Source organism: Phaseolus vulgaris, chromosome 5 (genome assembly GCF_051622355.1).
Source record: "Phaseolus vulgaris cultivar YP4 chromosome 5, ASM5162235v1, whole genome shotgun sequence".
NCBI lineage: Eukaryota > Viridiplantae > Streptophyta > Magnoliopsida > Fabales > Fabaceae > Phaseolus > Phaseolus vulgaris.
This window is the reverse complement of record NC_143502.1, coordinates 7,770,341-7,784,830: the sequence shown is the minus strand read 5'-3', so window position 1 is coordinate 7,784,830 and position 14,490 is coordinate 7,770,341. Positions and strand designations below refer to the sequence as shown.

At 34.8% G+C, this 14,490-nt stretch overlaps 1 protein-coding gene across 2 annotated transcripts; it reads left to right on the top strand.

Annotated features, from left to right (window-relative positions):
• The first annotated feature begins 290 nt into the window (after positions 1-290).
• On the top strand, positions 291-12,019 carry LOC137835050 (protein PAT1 homolog). Of its 2 annotated transcripts, XM_068643385.2 has the most exons (6): positions 291-726; positions 1,296-1,426; positions 1,611-1,667; positions 7,664-7,727; positions 8,804-11,062; positions 11,148-12,019. In XM_068643385.2, the coding sequence occupies exons 1-6, from the start codon at positions 636-638 to the stop codon at positions 11,150-11,152; spliced, it is 2,607 nt and encodes an 868-aa protein (XP_068499486.1). In that variant the 5' UTR covers positions 291-635; the 3' UTR covers positions 11,153-12,019. The 2 variants fall into 2 exon arrangements, with proteins under 2 accessions (XP_068499486.1, XP_068499485.1); XM_068643384.1 differs by having other exon boundaries at positions 322-726; positions 8,804-11,300.
• Positions 12,020-14,490: the final 2,471 nt, after the last annotated feature.

Genomic DNA, 14,490 nt, shown 5'->3' with positions numbered 1-14,490 from the left:
ATTTAAAATTTAAAATCATATCAAAATTATGATTTTTATAAAATAAGAAATTAATATCATTAAAAAGAAAGAAAATCATATACTAAAAATTAGACAGGATTAACATTATAAATTTAAAAAAAAACAAGAATTCACCTACAATTTCCAATGTTATTCTCAAATTTTGTTCATAAATATTTTTAATTGTCCAAACGTTAATTTAAAAAATAGAAAATAGACAAAATATCTCAGTCTCATTATACTTTTACGTAAAAAATAAAAAATAAAAACAAAAGCAAAGAACAATTTCTGTAATAAATTTGGATCAATAATATCTCGTTTGTAGGGTTCCTCTCAGTCTTTGTCTCTCTCCTCTCTTTGTCTCTCTCCTTCTTCTGTTTTCTCTTTGATCCAAATCCCAACTCCCTTTTTTGTTCTTCTCTTTTTCCATGTGCTAAATTATCAGCACAGATCTTCTTCTCCCCCTTTTCCTTCGTTCAAACGTTCTCAAACACTCTCAGAAAACATAAGAAAGGAGAAGGGGTTTCAGGATTGAACAACCCTTTTCACATTGGGTCCTCTAATTCTCATTTTCTCTGTAAATCTTCGATCTTTCGCGGGTTTCTCTGTCTGGGGTTTCATCTTCCTTCGTTTTTATGGTGGATATGGATGGGTTTGGAGCTGGGGGTGGCGTTGATGGCGCTCCCATCACACAGAATCTTAGAGAATTGGGGAATGTTACCTCAGGTTTGCTTCGTCTTCTGGGATTCAAATCTCGTTTTCTCTTACGTTTTTCTTTAATGGGTGTTCGTTTCTGTGTTGTTTGATTCTGCTTGGTCTTGTAGATCTGTGGTGTTTTAGCCTGTGGTTTAGTTTGAATTATGGGGATTTATAGGCTGCATTTCAAAGTGTTTTTTTGTTTTTGTTTTTAGCTTCAGCTCATAGAAACTTAATGATGAAGCCTTTTAAGTTTCTTTTTTTGGAGGAAATTTTCTTGTTATGTTAAGGTTTTTGCTGTTGCTGGCTACTTTAGTTGATTCAGCATTGTATTACATGACTGTATAATCTCTATCTTTTTGGTGTAGTGCGTTTGCTTATTCTTGTCGATGATTGGGGTTTTAGTATATTAGTTGCATTGATGTCTTCTGAATTTTTGGATTGAAAAAATTTGTTGTACTTGCAATGATTTCTGCCATTTCCCCTGGCTATGTGTATTGCAATAGATCTATTTATTTTAATTAATCCGTGTTGAGTTTATCTCTAATATATGTTCTAAGATATTGGTAGGTACTTGACTGGAATTATTTGTCTTGCAGAAGGTGCAGTTTTTGATGCATCGCAATATGCATTCTTCGGTAAAGAAGTCGAGTTGGGAGGGTTAGAAGATAATGACCGTTTGCCTACTCTTGATTCTAACGAAGAGGAGTTCTTTTTCAATGGAGAAGATGTTGGTTACACAATTTTCAATCTTCTTAGTTCTTATGATTTTTGTTTGTAATTTAAAATTTTAAAATTCTGTGGGTATAAATTTTTTGGTAAAAACATGTTGTGCTTATACTTTTAGTCCAGCAGCACTTTACAGACACAATGCTATAATTTCATATCAACTAACTTGTACTTTCACTCTGCAGGCTGAGGATGTGAGATCTCTTTCTGATATTGATGATCTTACTACCACTTTTTTGAAGGTAAGGTTGTTAAATTACGATCATCATACTTTCTGTTAATGCTTGATACTTTTATGAAATATATGTGACAACTGTTGTGATGATGATAATTTATGTGCATTCATTTAAAAATAGATAAGCTGTGTTTTTTTGATTTATAATGTTTTTATAAATTGTGCTTCTGTTGTATGATTGATGCAATGCTTCAAATATATGAGTTGAGGCATGATTTGGGGGATGAGTATCCAAATGAATACTGAACTGTAAATAATTTAGCTGAACCCTGGGCTTCCTTGATTGTACAGTTTTATCTGTTTTTGTTAGCAGACTGCTCTTTTTAATCTTCATTGATCATAGCGAATTTTCTGTATTTGGCCAGTGATGTTGCCCTATACTTTTCTGTTGGTTGAACCGTTTATAAGTTGTTTGGTAGTGTTACTTTACTTGACATATTCTTTCGTCAAAACTGAAGAAAAAGAAATAATGTTACTAGTGACTGGCTATGTGTTATCTTGGTTTTCTTTCATTAGTTTTTTAGTCTGAGCAGGATGTATAGAGCTGATTTCATGATATGTTTTGCACCCAAGATCAGGGACAGTTCCAGAAAACATCCGAAGCACCAAAATAAATAAAATTTGATGACTTCTTAAATTTTTTATATAAAATATTATTATGTTATACTTTATCACATAGATGCTAGAGTGGGATAGTGCACAGTGTGGTGACTGCTACTCTGAACTTCTTTACATATTAAATAATTGATTAATAATACACAAAATTCATGAAGTTTTTTGTAATTTAAAAGATTGAACATGAGTTTAAAACCACTATTACAAAATCATCTTTCACTGGCCAGTTGAAGCAGGAACTGGGCCTAGGCTGGTTCAGTTTTATTATTCGATAGGGTTTTGATGTCATCAAACTGGCCTTAAACCAGATTCAACCTGTACAAATTGTTTCCATGTGAACCATTCCAGTAGATTTAATGAAAGTCAGTTCAGCTGCCATGCTGCTGCAGTGAAGTGTCCTTTCACAAACACGGACACACTCCTATATATGATCTTGTCACTCACTGTAGGCTTCTTCTGTATGTCCCACTTACGTTTGAGGAGTGCAAAATGACATTCATAGGAATTGTCAGTGGTGGACGGCGGTGCGAACAGTGACCGATAGACAATTTCTTTGCCAGACATAGACAGGCAGAGCGGGATTGACCCGCTCTGATACCAACTTGAGAAAAATACAAAGAATTAGAATGAATTTGAGAGAGTGAATTTCCCTCTTAGGAGCTCATATTTATAATAACTTTGGATACATCAGATACAATGTATGAGAGGGAAGAGAAGAGAATATGAAAAGATATATCTAGGAACTAGGTACTACACAATGCACACAGCACCTTTACAATAAATTCTATTTAAGAGTATTTATTCTAACAGGAATCAAACCAAGACTATGTGGCTTGCAATAGGAAGTTCCTCCACTGTGCCTAAAATAGCTATTTAATGTGTATCTGGCAATGATAAGACATATACCTAAGCTTAGCTATTACATTATGATTTATAATAACTAGTTTGTGCAATTTAACCAATGAGTCATTGACTCAACTAGTAAACCATTGATCCAGCCAGTAACTAGCCTGAGTTTTATACATTGTTAAAATCAACAACGCATAAGAAGAAAAGAAAAAAGAAAGTAAGGGAAAATAATGTGGGTTCCTGACCTGCCAAACAGTAAGCAGAAAAACAAAGCAACTGAGGAGAAGCAAAACAAAGAGATGGGAAAACTTAAACAGAGACTGGATTCACTGTAAACTGCCAGGTGTTTGTGACAAAATACGGGTGCTGGCTGGTAAACATGGGTGAAAAGCCCAAATTACACACAGGAGACAGAGCGTCATACAAAGAGATCTGTTTATTTCAGATATGACAGAAACTGTACTGTTTTCTTTTAAAAAATAGTTGGAAATCACTAAATACCCCCTGCAATGTTAAAATTCAAAACCAAATGTTTAAGGCCATTTTTTTGGATTTTTGGAAGGACCGCACTTCTGCAACCAAATTACATGTGACAGGCTGCGGTGTTCTTCCACTATAGTGGCAGCAATGGCCATGACAAATGGACATTAAACTGTGATGCTACAGTGTCCAAATAGTGGTCACTGGCTCTATAGGGTGCTACTGACAACCTAGCTTTGTCAAAGTTGATCATTCCGATCCTTAATGTCACATTCATCACAAATTATTTTTATCTTAGTAATCCGTTCAACATAGGTAATCAAACAATCATAAGCAATTATTTTTCCATTTTATTTCAGTCTATCTTGTTTCAAAAGCTTCATTGCTGAAAGTTATCTTAGTTCTTCAGCTTTCCCATTTTATGAATAATAATGGCACATTTTTTGTGCAGGAAATTAAAAGAAATTCAAATCATTAACTTAGAAAGGCATATTTAAAGTAATTTTAATAAATCAATGGAAGATCGAAATCAAATTTGATATTAATTTAAAAAACAGAATAGAAGGCAAAGTCAACAGTGTCTGGTTCTGTGGAAATGGAAGGGAGGGGAAGAAACTTTTTCATTTTATCTTGTTTAGAAATTTAATCATGTCTGATTTAGACGTGTAATACAGAGAAAATAAACAAGGATAGAAATAGTAGGGAAACTAAGTAGAAAAAATGTCTTGTTTGGATGAATGAAAAATAAGAAAGAAGTTATGTAGTTTGGGTGAGTGAACTAAAGAATGAAAATAGTGTGAACCTTTTTATCCTGTTTTAAAATTATTAAATTCAATCTCCAAATGGAGTGTAGCTTTTTCTGGTGGGTCCAAACAAAAAGACATTCTATTTCACCTCTCAAACTAATGGTAGAAATTTGATATTTCTATCATATCTACACGTCCCTCCTTCCATTTCTGTTTCCATAAAAGCAACATGTAGTGGAGAGGGGACTATCCCTCCCCTCCCATTTTTGTCTCCCCTCTAATATTAGGGTTTGCGGAGGAGAGAAAGGGAATTATAGTTTTTGAATTATGTTAACTTTAATGTAATTAGCTTTGAAGTTTTATTTACCTTCCCTCCCTTCCATTAATATTTGTAAGCTTTTGACTGTATCATACTATTATTTTGTCTCTTCTACTACCCTTAATAACCAAACAAGGGTCCCTTTACCCCCCTTCAACCATAGTGTAAGAAAAAATTGTATTACCTTACATCATGATGACAATTTGTACTTGTGATTAAATCTAAAGGTTGGGTAGTTAAAAGAACTGAAAGGAACTAACAATGGCTTGTGACTTGGTGGAAAAAGCCTTTTTTAAATATTGTTAATTAATTTAAAAGGGGGTGTTTATATAGAAGTGAAAATTTAGTTTCCCATGTCTCTAAAGTTAGGATAATATGTTCCTCACGTTTGATTTACTTTTTAAAAGATAACATTCCTAGGAAACAAGGTTTTCCAAGAATGGTTGAGCCGAGTTTCCCACAAAAGCAATCTCATGGTGGGACGTGGGAAATTAACTACCTCATGTAAAAATAAATTTTTTATATAAGAAATACTATATTACTTTTATCAAATAATTTAATGTGGCAACGAATTAAAAGCTTTAATAAAGATAACACATTACCTTTTGATTTCAAATAAAACTTGACTGATATTCCTTGAAATACTTTTCACCAACCAAACAAAATTTAGTCATTCCTAGAGATCATAATTTCCAGGATTCATAATTCCCGATTTCTAGGTATGAAAACATTTTCCTTCAACCAAATGCCCCTTAAGTGGTGAGAGGAGGAAAAATGTTGGAGATCCCATGTCGACTAGTGATATGGCCAAATCATAATATATAAGTGAGGTGCAAATCTCACTTTACTAGCTGTTTTTTTTATGTTGAATTAGTTATAAACCCACTTAATAATATTGTATTAGAGCTTGTCCCAACGAAGTGATGTAAACCTTAGAAGGTTGGAAAGATCTTGATCAACTCAAGAGGTGTTGAAGAAGAGAAACTCCTTGGATATTCATTAAGCCTTGGGGGAAGCAAAGAGTTTCATGGAGAAAACCGTTTGATTTGTATTAGTTTCAATGTAAAACAAGAACAAGTAATGCAATGAAAATACAAATGGATTGAGACAAGAGAATGAAGAAGAACATGCCACCATCAATGAAGAATCAAAGGATAAGTGCATGATGAGTTTGCAAATGGAGGAGACTCCCTTATATTGGTGAGTTCATCCAAGGAGTGGAAAAAACGACAAAATTGAGTTAATTTGCTAATCAAGAGTAGACTCCACTAAGCATGATTAGTAATTGTTAATCCCTTGAAATTAGGGAGTGCACATGGGTAGTTCCTTGAATCTAGGGAGAGTAATGGTGACTCTTTGAAAAGCAATGATGACTTGAGGAGAAGTCACATGGGAGGCACCTAAAAGAGCTCCAATGGACACAAGAAGACTCTTAAAAGCTTGAAGGGTCAAGTGGAAGAGTCAAACTACCCCATGTGCACTTGAAAGTGACATGTGGTAGTTTAGAAGCTCTAAAAGACACTTCTAACTCTCTAAAATTCATCCAAGATAGTCACTTGCTATCAGACCATCCTTGAATGTCTAGTCCCACGTTTGAGATGTCTAGTCCTCGGCATTAGGGGTTGTGTTGGAGGTCCCACATCAACTAGAGATAAGTCGAAATTACATTATATAAGTGGGTGCAAACCTTTCCTTATAAACTGGTTTTGTGAGATTGAGTTAGATTTAAAGTTCACTTTCTAATTAAAAGTGATTGGAATTGTGCAGCCAGTCATTTTTTTCCGTAGAGTTTGATCTTTTATATTACTTGTAAGATTGATAATTCAATGAAAAGTAAAATAATGGACTTAAACATGCTTAACTATGTAGGTTAGTGTGGTTATTGCAAGAAAGGGAAACAATGAATATAGACCAATTATTTGAAAGATCAACATTAAAAGATAACTGCACTTTTTAAATTGTTACATGACTAATTTTTAATATTGACTATCTGTGTAATGTTATATGGTTAAAATTTATAGTTTTCAGTTTTCACATTCTTAAGATGAAAATTGTTCTTATCATTTAACCTTAGTTGAAGCAGACCACAAAAGCTAGATATTATAGCTGGAGAGCCCTTATAAAGTCCACATTAGAATCTTGTACTTGCAATGTGGACACAAGTCCCATACGTTGCAATTGGAACCTAACATATAAATGTCCCATATATCTACGTGTGTGCAACTGTCATGCACTTATATTCTTCTCCACATTGTAATCTTGTATTTCGAATGTTAACTCAAGTCCTGATGCCTTGCAATTGGATCCTAATGTATAGATGTCCCATATATATATGTATGTATGTGTTGTGCGACTGTCCATGTACTTATATACTTCTCCCTTTTCCATCAGGATCTTCAAATAATTCTTTTAAATATTGTGGCTTGTTGTGTTTTATATGTGTTCCTCCTTGGGCACAGGTTGGACCAAGGATGTCAATCATTACTCAAAATTTAGAAATGTGGGAGAAAATTTAAAATATGGTAGTAGTATGTAATTGGTAGGGACTCTAGACTTAGTTTCCGAAGATGTTGGCTAAAGATATTTGTGATACTGCCTCAATGGAGCTTGTCAATATTCTACTGTATTTCCAAGATTCTCCGAGCATCATGCTAGTTTTTTCTGTTCCCTTTTTACCCTTCCTGACAGCTAATTTGCTCTAGTTGGTAAGATTATTTTTACAATGTAGCTGTTTTCTATTTCATCAAAGAATAAGGAAAAGTGGAAGAGGTAGTTAAAATGATTCCTTTTGCACTTCAAACTAGTTTGAATGTTTTTGGATCAACTAAAAAGTTATCTCAAACGCTGTGGTTGTTTGATTTCCTCTTGATATATGCCCGTGTACTTGATTTTATTATTCAGTTTCGCAGGTACTGTAGTTTATTAATTTTTCTGAATGCATATCAATATGAAGATTAAGAATATTTTTTATTTTATTTTAAAATTTCATTTCAGTTGAACAAGTTCGTGAGTGGACCAAGAAGTGCAGGAGTTATTGGCGAACGAGGATCAAGAGAAAGTGAGTAAACATTTGTAAAGAACTCACCACTTTGCTCTTTCTTTTGTCAAAATAAAATTAATACACCTTTTACTTTCTTGAGTTATTTATTTAATGTTTCTACTAAATATTTTTCCATTGTGCTCTGATAACCTGGTTGTTTGAATACCCGATAGTGGATTTACACTTGCATTTTTGAACTTTTAATCAGGTTTAGGACCCTTTTTGTTTATGGATTTTTAATGGCAATAAATAAAACACGTGACCTCGTTTAAGTGTAACTGTGATCCAAAGAATTTTGAATATACACTATTGGCTATCCTTTAGTTCTTAATTGGAAAACAGTTTTTCATGAGATGTGGGAAAGCTATGATTCAATAAATAAAGTAGTTTTGTTTAATAGTATTATAATTATTGATTTATTTTTTTTATTTTTGTTATATGTTGTTTTTTGAGAAAATAATTGATGCATGTAAGCAAACTTATTTATAATTTTAAGTAAGAATTGTATTGTCAATACTAGTATAGTATTATAGTCATGTAGTTATTATATGTTGCTTCTAAAGAGTGTTTTAGTATGGCTGGCACAATCATACAAACACACCCACAATTTATATTATTTTTCAATAAACGAATGTAGGAAATTACCTTAAGTTAGGGAACAATGAGAGTGCAACTTGTAAGCTAACTTGCATAAGCATTTAGACGTATGAAACCATGAATACAAACCATATATTAACAACTTGTGATAGTGTGTGTGTAGAACTATTCTTTGCTAATGGATAGGGGGCTGGGTTTTCTGCTTCAAGTTTATCCTTAACTTATGGATTTTAGCCTTTTAGGTAGAAAACTTCCTCTGACTAGGAAAGGGGTCTGACTAATTGATGGTAACTTAATTTATTGTAACTGTTCTGTGCTTTCTTGTGTAACATAGTCATCACACTAATATTGTGCTTTGAGATGGGGTTACGTGCATCCTGTAATCAAGTTGACTATGTATTCCTGTCATTTTAGCTCCACTCTATTCCACCTTTTTCAGTATATACAATATTTTTTTTCAGTTGGCTGATTTTTTGCTATTTTTGTGTTGTAACCAGATTCTACATCTGAATGGTCACAAAGAGAAGATAGTGTTAACTGGTTTGATCAGAATCCTTATGATGGTGAAGGTTCTACAGATGGCAAAAGATGGTCATCACAGCCCCATTCTTCCCTAGCCCATTTGCAGGATTCAAAGCCCTTGTACAGAACATCTTCATATCCCGAGCAGCAAAGGCAAGAACAACACTACCACCTCCAACATTGCTCTAGTGAACCAGTTCCTAACTGGCTTGATCAGCACATTTATGATACAGAAACTGCTCATGATCATGATGGTAAACGATGGTCATCACAGCCGCATTCCTCCATTCCACATTTACCAGACTCAAAGCCTTTGTACAGAACATCTTCATATCCTGACAAGCAACAGGAGCTTCCTCGTTTTTCTAGTGAACCAATTTTGGTACCAAAGTCTTCTTTTACTTCTTATCCTCCCCCTGGTGGTCTATCCCAGATGGCTTCTCCCAGCCATAGTACAGGACACTTGAACATTCCTTATCATACTGGAGCAGCTCAGATGGCGTTGTCATCTCAAAATCGTTCTCATTTCTCCAATTCTGCACTACAGTCAGGTGCTTTAAATCTTGGGTCACATTTTGGCGGAAACACACGCCAATTTCCTACTGGTTCCCATCTTAATCAGCGATTACAGAATCAATTGGTTAACCAGGCAGGGTTTTATCCTGGAGATCATTCAAATCTCCTTAATAATATGTTACAACAACAATTGCACCTTCATAACGGATCAGTATCTCCTCACTTAATGACTCAATTACAACAGCAGCATAGATTGCACCATCCTGTTCAGCGTTCTGCAGGCTACTTATCAGGCTACCAGTCTCATCTATTCAATCCCCACCTTTCCTCTGGCTCATCTGTAATTAGCAAATATGAACATGTGCTTGGTCTTGCTGATGGTAGAGATCATAGACCAAAATCAACTCATAAAGGTAAACACAGTCTTCGTTATTCCCAACATGGTTCTGATGCCAGCCAAAAGAGTGATAGTGCTTCTTTTCAGTTCCGGTCCAAGTACATGACAAGTGATGAAATTGAAAGCATTCTTAGGATGCAGCATGCTGTGACTCATAGTAATGACCCATACGTAGATGACTACTACCACCAAGCTTGTCTGGCAAAAAAACCTTCTGTGGCCAAGTTAAAACATCCATTTTGCCCAACCCAGATAAGGGAAATTCCTCCACGAACCCGTGCTAATGCTGAGCCACATGCATTTGTGCAGGTTGATGCCCTAGGGAGAGTTTCATTTTCTTCTATTCGTTGTCCTCGCCCTCTACTTGAGGTTGATCCTCCAAACACTTCTATAAGCTCTGATCAAAATGTTTCAGAGAAGCCCCTAGAGCAGGAACCTAGGTTTGCTGCCAGAGTCACAATTGAGGATGGTCTTTGTCTTCTTCTAGATGTGGATGATATTGATCGGTACCTACAGTTCAATCAGCCACAGGATGGTGGAACACAATTAAGACGAAGAAGGCTAGTCCTGTTGGAAGGACTAGCAACTTCACTTCAACTTGTTGACCCACTTGGAAAGAATGGACACAAAGTTGGACTTGCTGCTAAGGATGACCTTGTTTTCTTAAGGTTAGTATCTATTCCCAAGGGGCGTAAGCTCCTTGCAAAGTATCTTCAGTTGCTTCCTCCCGGCAGTGAGCTTATGAGGATAGTCTGCATGACAGTCTTTCGTCATTTAAGATTCTTATTTGGTGGTCTCCCCTCAGATCTGTCAGCTTCAGAGACTACAAATAATCTTGCCAAGGTTGTTTGCCAATGTGTGCGAGGAATGGATCTTGGTGCTCTTAGTGCCTGTCTTGCTGCAGTTGTTTGTTCTGCAGAGCAGCCTCCTCTACGTCCCATTGGAAGCACCTCTGGGGATGGTGCTTCCCTTATTTTAATTTCTGTTCTTGAGAGGGCAACTGAACTTCTAACTGATCCACATGCTGCTTGCAACTACAACATGGGTAATCGTTCATTTTGGCAGGCCTCATTTGATGAATTCTTTGGCCTTCTCACCAAGTATTGCATGAATAAATATCATAGTATCATGCAATCCATGCTCATACAAAGTACCTCGAATGTGGATGATGTTGGTCCAGATGCTGCCAAAGCTATTAGTAGAGAAATGCCTGTTGAACTCTTGCGTGCTAGTCTCCCTCACACCGATGAGCGCCAGAGGAAGTTATTACTAGATTTTGCTCAACACTCCATTCCTGTGGTTGGATTTAACAACACTGGGGGTAATGGAGGTCATGTGAATTCAGAAACAGTGTTAAGTTGATAGATAAATACATGAGAAGTTCACCTCCTGATACTGGTTTTCAGGTTGATGATCTCACCAATGTCGGAAGGACAACCTTGCATATGTTCAAGTACTTCTGGAGCAATCTTAAATGTGGAAAGTGTGATTCATCTATGACATAGGCGTCTGCCTCGCCTTAGTTGTCTGCTTGTCATAATGTGCAGCTTTGTGATAAATTTGCAATCGGGCCCTTTATGATGATGGACCAGGCTTGATCTGTTCCTCTTGTCTTTTCTTTTTCTCTTGACAGAGGAGCTTATATAATTGTTACTATGTGTGGCTGGTAGGGCCACAGTAGTTGTTAGCATGTACAGGTTTAGGTACATATTTGGTTCCCATGTTTCCTGTTATAGATAGAAGGGTGGGAATGGATGATGATGTGTGATAGAACCATTCTACTGAAAACCATATGGGCCATTGAGGGTGTGCAAATTTCACTGAGACACAGGTTGACCAGCTAGCGTGCTGAAATTCAAAGGAACACTGGGGAAGAATAAGTCATGTTGAATTTGTTGCATAATTTATATTTTTCACTTGACTTGTCAATTTGTAGATATGTGTTCTTATGTATTCCCTAACTTGAGAGTATTTAGTTTCCTTTTTCTTTAATATTTCTGTCTTTGGCATTATTTTCTTTGGAAATTTGCTGATGGTCAATGCTCACATTCTCCTTTTCCTATAGGGAATGGCCATCGTGATGATGGATGGTTCAAAATATGTGCTGATTCCTTTACATGGATTTTTACCAAATGATTTTGGGCTGCTTGGTACCTATTGACCAGGGACGTTTAATGAATATTTGCTTCTAACCTTTCTTTTTATTTTATGGTGTAATTAACTCTGTAGTCTTTATAGTATAGTTTCCTTTTTAAATATCCTTCATCATTTTTTTTAATTCTTGTCCCTGTTACATATTTTGGTGCCTTTATTAAATCGATGGTGTATATAGTATATGGAATCTCATAATTCATGTTTAGTATTTAGTTATGTTATGCATGAATTTGATTTTGAAAAATCTTATCTAAGTCTAAATATTCAATTCCAATCAAAATCTAAAAAATTGAATTCAAATTAAATTCAAGTTCTTAATATTTGAGGACAACCCTTTAGCTAGTATTACAGGCAGGCAGATCAAATTATGTGCTATTTAAAAAAAAAAACCACTACAAAATTGAAAAAATTATAGATTAATTAATATATCTTTTTTATAATAAAAAGAATATATCAAAACTTAAGTTTGAATAAATTTTTTATTACATTCCTGACAATTTTAAGTATGTTCCCCAAGTTCACATTCATTCTTTTCACTTAATTATTTACTTTGTTCACATTAAAACAACTACAAACTTGTAAAGAACATACAAAATATAACTAACAAACAAAAATATCTGTATGAAGCCTAGTAAGAGAGGGAGAAAGTGGTACCATAACAAAATTTTCATATTTGACTTGATATATGAAAAGACAAAATATAAAAAAAAAATAGTTTAAAGTGTACAATTTACGTTGTATGTACCCGACTAAAGTAGACTTGTAAATATTTAAGTTTTAATAATATTAGATGATATAAATTATTCATATAATTTTATATGTTTATAATAATACTAATTTTGTTTCATACAGAAATAGTTCTAAGATCTTAGTAGACTAGAATTCTACAATATTTTAAAGTAATAAACGAATTAATGTTGCAATTTATCTTACCTGATAGTAATACTTAATTCAATATATTTATTTGTTATTATTAATTAAACAAGTCGTAATTAAACATAGATTTTCTATAATAAATCAAGAAAGCAAAATAATCTTCAAACTATCCATCTAAGGAATCTAAGGAAACATGTTAATGTGAATTCAATCACATGGAAAAACTTTTTTGTAAATAATTTAAACATATATCACAATTCTTTTTTATATATACACTGTTGTGCGAATTTTTTTTTTTCTAGGTTTATCTGAAGAAAAACTTTTAAAGACATATCAAGAGCTTCCATAAAGAGAGGATACCTTAAAAGAGGTTTTCCAAAAAGAACTTCTTGATCAAGTATTAAACTGTCTTATCTAAGAAGTTATATAAAGAAATCAAGGATGAAGAAAATAAAGAAGAAAAACATACTAGCTATACAATAAGATATACACAAGAGAAAAAGAGTATAAAAAGAGAAAAAAATGCATAAAGTCTTATAGTTTTATTAATTATTAAGCGTATATTTTTAGGTTGTGTGTAAATCTTTGTAAATTCTTCACTCTATGAAGTTATACCATTGTAAGCTTTATTTGTGCTCTTTTTGAGAGTTCTTAGTCTTAAACAGAGATTGAGAAGGATAACTTGGAGAGGTTTGTGTACCCGTTGTAACTTGGATAAATTTGTGTACTTAGTGTTGTTCTTGCTAGCTTGAGGTCGGTTTCGACCTCAAGTCCGAGATATAGCATCGCTAGGTCAATCACCGCATCCGAGGTATTGTCTGTTTTGAAGGTTGGTGCTTTGACACGGTTTTTTCCTTAAAAGACGCTTCGGTGGGTTGGAGGGGAAGGAAGTATGTAAAGTGCCCTTAGCCTCGACTCTTGAGCGATGTGAGACTATATAGGCTATCGGAACAAGCCCCCCAGTCGAGGTCTAGGAAAGTGGATTCCCCTTAGCTGAGGGACTAAGGAGCCTCTTCGACTTGCGAATCCGTATCAAATACACAACCACAAGGGCTCCGACTCGTCCTCCCCTGTGCGTCGCCGAGAGCGGGAGTGGGTGTCTTGATGATGAGGACATCCAAACCAAAGGGCATAGTGAGGAGGAACTTGACCAAGCCATTCCAGACTTAGGCGAACCCATGACAAGAGGAAGGCTTAAAAAGGCCCAAGAGACTTTACAGCACAATTGGATCCTTAAAAATATAAGGATATTATTATTTTTGCCTCAAGTAGGATTTGAACCCATAACCAGATGGAAAGTATCAACTTAACCACTGGGACAAATGATCCTTCTTAAAATATAAGGATTGTAGTTTCGTCTTATGTTCTTACAAACAAGAAAAGACCTTTGTAATTTATACACTGTTGAACCTCAGAATAGGGACGAATATTTTGATAATTTTAGAGAGTGTTTCTCTGCTAGGGTTTTTCCCTGTATCTTGCGATCTTATCAAGAATCCACTAATTCTTGTGACGATCATCCTTAGGCTTATCAAACTTTGTTTGAGGCGCCTTTCTTTATCCAGGTTTTTATTGTTACTGTTTTGAATTTATTCCGTTCCGTAACCCTAAATTCCCAATTTTATTGTCATGTCTATTTGGATTCATATCAGTTGGTATTCAGAGTAAAGGTTTGAGTCATAATATAATTGTGCATCCTGAAATATTTTTTTCCCCTCA

Bases quoted from the DNA above. Each gene is read 5' to 3' on its own strand.
- LOC137835050 (XM_068643384.1), top strand. From the start codon at position 636: ATGGTGGATATGGATGGGTTTGGAGCTGGGGGTGGCGTTGATGGCGCT. The intron at 727-1,295 runs GTTTGCTTCGTC...TTTGTCTTGCAG, and splicing joins ATTGGGGAATGTTACCTCAG to AAGGTGCAGTTTTTGATGCA. The intron at 1,668-7,663 runs GTAAGGTTGTTA...ATTTCATTTCAG, and splicing joins TTACTACCACTTTTTTGAAG to TTGAACAAGTTCGTGAGTGG.